Raw genomic sequence first — 6,402 nt, 5'->3', positions numbered from 1 at the left:
CAACTTTAAGTATAAATATAAATATAAATATATTTATAAATATAAATATGAACATAAATATAAATATAAATATAAATATTAGGTTGTCAAATATCTCCCTTCCGCTTTTTGCTCTTGGTTTATAATACAAAAAGGCGGAAGGGAGATATTTGACAACCTTAAGTATAAATATAAATATAATATAAATATATTTATAAATATAAATATGAACATAAATATAAATATAAATATAAATATTAGGTTGTCAAATATCTCCCTTCCGCTTTTTGCTCTTGGTTTATAATACAAAAAGACGGAAGGGAGATATTTGACAGCTTTAAGTATAAATATAAATATAAATATATTTATAAATATAAATATAAATATAAATATGAATATAAATATAAATATAAATATTAGGTTGTCAAATATCTCCCTTCCGCTTTTTTGCTCTTGGTTTATAATACAAAAAGGCGGAAGGGAGATATTTGACAACCTAATATTTATAAATATAAATATAAATATAAATATAAATATAATTATATAAATATAAATATAAATATGAATATAAATATAAATATAAATATAAATATTAGGTTGTCAAATATCTCCCTTCCGCTTTTTTGCTCTTGGTTTGTAATACAAAAAGGCGGAAGGGAGATATTTGACCACCTAATATTTATAAATAAATATAAATATAAATATAATTATATAAGTATAAATATAAATATGAATATAAATATAATATAAATACAAATATTAGGTTGTCAAATATCTCCCTTCCGCTTTTTTGCTCTTGGTTTATAATACAAAAAGGCGGAAGGGAGATATTTGACAACCTAATATTTATAAATATAAATATAAATATAAATATAATTATATAAATATAAATATGAATATAAATATAAATATAAATATTAGGTTGTCAAATATCTCCCTTCCGCTTTTTTGCTCTTGGTTTATAATACAAAAAGGCGGAAGGGAGATATTTGACAACCTAATATTTATAAATATAAATATAATTATATAAATATAAATATAAATATGAATATAAATATAAATATAAATATAAATATTAGGTTGTCAAATATCTCCCTTCCGCTTTTTTGCTCTTGGTTTATAATACAAAAAGGCGGAAGGGAGATATTTGACAACCTAATATTTATAAATATAATATAAATATAAATATAAATATAATTATATAAATATAAATATAAATATGAATATAAATATAAATATAAATATAAATATTAGGTTGTCAAATATCTCCCTTCCGCTTTTTTGCTCTTGGTTTGTAATACAAAAAGGCGGAAGGGAGATATTTGACCACCTAATATTTATAAATATAAATATAAAAATATAATATAATTATATAAGTATAAATATAAATATGAATATAAATATAAATATAAATACAAATATTAGGTTGTCAAATATCTCCCTTCCGCTTTTTGCTCTTGGTTTAAATACAAAAAGGCGGAAGGGAGATATTTGACAACCTAATATTTATAAATATAAATATAAATATAAATATAATTATATAAATATAAATATGAATATAAATATAAATATAAATATTAGGTTGTCAAATATCTCCCTTCCGCTTTTTTGCTCTTGGTTTATAATACAAAAAGGCGGAAGGGAGATATTTGACAACCTAATATTTATAAATATAAATATAATTATATAAATATAAATATAAATATGAATATAAATATAAATATAAATATAAATATTAGGTTGTCAAATATCTCCCTTCCGCTTTTTTGCTCTTGGTTTATAATACAAAAAGGCGGAAGGGAGATATTTGACAACCTAATATTTATAAATATAAATATAAATATAAATATAATTATATAAATATAAATATAAATATGAATATAAATATAAATATAAATATAAATATTAGGTTGTCAAATATCTCCCTTCCGCTTTTTTGCTCTTGGTTTATAATACAAAAAGGCGGAAGGGAGATATTTGACAACCTATTATAATGAATCTGTTGCGATATGTATTAATGTGTAGTTTATCATACCGATGATGGTTTGGCCACAATTGTCATCGTTATTTTTCCTGACACAATTTAAGTAATTCCATATCATCAAAGAATCGTCAACGATTACTTTGTCGGTTAGATCCATAAGGGATGCTAATGGATCTGTGGTTTGGGAATTATCAGCACCTGCTGATATTGATAAGTCGCAACGGTTGCCCCATACACTCAACTAGAAAAAATTATAACAAATATATATATATATATATATATATATATATATTTGACCCGACAGACGTTATCCTGTACCCACATCTACGTTTTTTCAATATCCTATACTAATATTTACCGTTCAGTTAAAAATAATAATTATCATTTTTCGAATTACTATTGACACAAATATATGAGTGATGTTAAATGTAGAACTGCTTCAAATAAAATGATGATCTCAATTCCCACTTTAATTATCCCTTAACAAATATTTTATTGTTCAATAAAGTTAAATCCATATTTGAAATGAATTAATTCGTCAAATCCTGTTCATAAGTGCTCTATTCAACCTACGATCAACAAAATTATTGCAGTAAATGGAGAGAAAAAATCCGTGTGCCCTGCGATTTTTTTTACTGTGCTCCAATTTGCATGATATTTTGGAAATAGGCTGATCTTAATCTCAAGTTCCATACATCTATATTTTTTTTAATATTCTATACTAATATTTATACCGTTCAGTTAAAAATAATTATTGTTTTTCGAATTACGATTTACCCCAATATATAAGTGATGTTAAATGTAGAACTGCTTCAAATAAAATGATGATTCGCAATTCCCACAGTTAACACTTTAATAATCCCTTTAACAAATATTAAAATATGTTCAATAAAATTGTATATTAAAAATTATACACTGCAATTTATAAAACAAATTTATTTCCAATAGCTCAATTTATTTTAATGCCAAGGGTTATAACAATATTTTTAGTCATACCTGTAGATGTATAAATAAATGATTTTTTGTTTATTCGCGATTAAAACATCGATTTTCCAAATTTATCACACAAAAATTCATCGTCTGCCTTTGTGATTTATAGCATAAGATATACGTATTGGAAATTGAAGTATTTTAAAAGGTAAAGGTACAATATCACCTTGGATTTTTCTACCCAAAATAATCGCTTCAATAATCCTGCCTATAATATTTATAATTTCGTACAATATTTTAACTGGCTTTAACTATTTTAATATCTAAATTACATTTTTCTCACTAATAATTCAATATACATTATTACTTAAGTTTATATTTGAAGTGAATTAATTTGTCAAATCCTGTTCACATGTGCTCTATTCAACCTACGATCAACAAAATCATTGCAGTAAATGGAGAGCAAAAAACCCTGCGATTTTTTTTACTGTGCTCCAATTTACTTGATATTTTGGAAATAGGCTAATCTTAATCTTAAGTTCAGAAGTGAAAACAATTTGCACTCCGTCACAACCCCCCGCATTAATTGGATTATAACTCTTTTAATTCTGATTTTATAAGAACTTCTAATACACTATTTTAAAGGTAATTAAATGATCTATAACTTTCTCTTTCATAAATAGAGTAACTTCTCTTATTTTAAAACGGCGAAGGGTTAAAGGGCTTGAAAGACACTCTGGTTGGGCAGCCGCGCACTTTTTAAACAATCATAACTCTATCAATATTTGTGTAACAGAAAAATAATAAAAAGCAATAATTAGAGAGAAAAAGACCTTGAATTTTCATCTATATACCTTTATACGTATCTTTTATTCTTTCAGATATATAATAATGAGAAATTGGTTGTTATTTTAAATAGATTTTCTTTATGAAATCATGAGCTTTTTGAAAATCGTTTGTACTAAAGTTATGGTATTTTCTAGAATCCATCAAGATCTCTTAAACCAAGTTAATTCTAGACGGAATACGATTATTTTGAATTTTGGTGGAAATGGCACTCATAAACTTGAAAATTTGATTTTTCTGAAAAAACATTGTATGCGTCTTTTATTTGCATGATAGCTCACTCGTTTTACACGCAGGAGTACTCATTTTAAAGCTCATTTTGAGCACTATAAAAACCCATTTTCATTGTTCCTAGAGCACTATTAAACACCGATTTATTAAGATTTTAATTGGTATAATTTTGTTCATTACATGATTTTCGTTAAAATGTATATTTTTGGAGATATTTGCAAAAAAAAACGATAAAAAACGCCAAAAAGAAACGAATTTTTAGTAGCCAGTGACTTGAAAAGTATTTGCAAATGCTTTTTTGAAAAACATTATTTAACATTTTTTTCCTATAATTAGTTCTTCTATCGATATGCGACGTTATTTTGAAAAAATAAAATTACACCACTAAGAGGGATGTCATTCCCCTTGGGAAGTGGCAAAGGAATCTAAATTATTTTTACTTTTGAACTTGAGAGTAAGATGAACCTAAGTCCAAAATATCTTACGAATTGGAGCCCAGTAAAAAAAACGCTCCATTGACTTGAGTAAATATTCCGTATCCACTGCCAAACATATTAATTTTTGACACAGTGAAACTTTTAAATAATTTATTGGATAAGTAATTTTTTTTTGTATTTTGATTCAGTAAAGTAAGGCAAAACACGACTGCATTAGTTGAAAAATATCAATCTGTAAAATTGAATCAAATAGTGTATATTCACGGACAGTCCAATAAATATATAATGTATCTTATATTATTTTAATTTCTGGCACATCTCAGCTGCTTTTCGGCAATAATAATGTAGACATTACATTTTTCTTATTCATAATCATAAATATATTATATTTTAATATTTTCTTAGCCTATATTAAATTTGGCAAATGACAGTCTTCATTTGTTTTTAATGTCAAACAGTGCCTCAAATATTTTCAATGTCAATCAATGATAAGCGCTTTATTGGAATTTTTTCCATTTATTTCAACAATCTAACTATATTTTTATAATCATAACAATCCTAAAAAAATCCCTTAACAAACTCCAGAAAGATTTATCAAAATCCGAATAATCGTTTAGGAGGATTATCATTTCATAAATCTAACTATATTTCTATAAATCAAAAAATCCTAAAAAATTCCCTTAACAAACCTTTCACAGCTCATTACAGAAAAATTTTATATTTAAGATATATATATATATATATATATATATATATATATTATATATATATATATATATATATATATATATATTATATATATATATCTTGATAGTTTTTTCGACTGCCAGTTACTTTGAAATATATATATATATATATATATATATATATATATTATATATATATATATATATATATTTCTATTTATACATATATCAATTATCCTCACCCTCAGCAATTTGAAAAACTCATTTCTCAGCTCATCCTCCCCGATGCTAGTTTTACCCTGAATCTCATTCATGTACTTGGAAACAACTATAATAGGATAGTGTGCTTTTACTAACGAATCATCTTTTTTCTTTCGAAAGATGTCATAATCGCGTAAGCTACATCTACAAATTAATAAGAAAAAAGCGACTGACTAGTTTACCTCATGATAGTGTTTTAACACTTATGTTTATTACAGTTAGCACTAACGTTAAATCGAATGCTTCTTGTATTCTTCTGTAAAGGTAACATTCTGCGTACAGGAACACCGTTGTGTAGAAGTCTTGGGACTCGGTGAAGGATTCTAGGAAGTTGTTCCATGTTTTTACATCGGAACCTGGAAAAAGATAATAAAAGATTATTATGTTATGTACAGTCTGAGAATATTATAGTTATGCACTTACCATGTCCTTTAATGGGTTGTAGTTTTTTGTTAGTTTGCAATTCGTTTTTGAGTTTTGAAATGTGTCCTATGATTTGTTTAATTTCTTCTGCGGAATCCTACAAAGAGAAATACAAAGATAAGAGACAATTCTTTTCTTTTTAAACTAAGTAATCTTTTACAACTTACTCCTTCATATTGCTCGATAATTTCACACCTGTCTATGACTAAATGATCCAAAAAATTTGTTAAAATAATAGGAGCCCTTTCTTGTAACGTGTGATAAGCAAAACTCCTACAAAACCCAATAATTATTAACACATTTCATATATTACATCATATTAATACTAGTAATACTAGTTATCTATTATTATTATAAAATTGCATCACTACTTACTTTTTATACTGGGCACTTAAATAAGCTCCTTTTGGTGTCGCTATATCCTTTAAACACGTTACTACTTGAGACATTTTGGTAATAAATTAAGTAACTTTAATAGAATTTAAATACTAATTAATTTAGAAAAAATTTTGATAAGGCATGATGACAATTTGAGGTTATGACGAAAGTGAGAACTGTCACTTTTGGGACAACTGTCAAAGGGGTAAAAAATTAATTAAAATTATAATAATAATAAAATTATAAA

The 6,402-nt window shown here is 25.2% G+C and overlaps 1 protein-coding gene across 1 annotated transcript; it reads right to left on the bottom strand.

Moving 5' to 3' along the window:
* Positions 1–5,537: 5,537 nt before the first annotated feature.
* On the bottom strand, positions 5,538–6,331 carry LOC113386471 (protein-glutamate O-methyltransferase-like). Its single transcript, XM_026624250.1, has 4 exons — positions 6,153–6,331; positions 5,945–6,050; positions 5,778–5,874; positions 5,538–5,710 (listed from the first exon to the last, which is right to left on the bottom strand). The coding sequence occupies exons 1-4, from the start codon at positions 6,224–6,226 to the stop codon at positions 5,538–5,540; spliced, it is 450 nt and encodes a 149-aa protein (XP_026480035.1). The 5' UTR covers positions 6,227–6,331.
* Positions 6,332–6,402: the final 71 nt, after the last annotated feature.

Source organism: Ctenocephalides felis, unplaced genomic scaffold, assembly GCF_003426905.1.
Source record: "Ctenocephalides felis isolate EL2017-DRISC unplaced genomic scaffold, ASM342690v1 CF-g0.4_SCAFFOLD_03571, whole genome shotgun sequence".
Taxonomy (NCBI): domain Eukaryota; kingdom Metazoa; phylum Arthropoda; class Insecta; order Siphonaptera; family Pulicidae; genus Ctenocephalides; species Ctenocephalides felis.
Note: the sequence above shows the minus strand (reverse complement) of the source record. Positions and strands in the feature narration are given on the sequence as shown.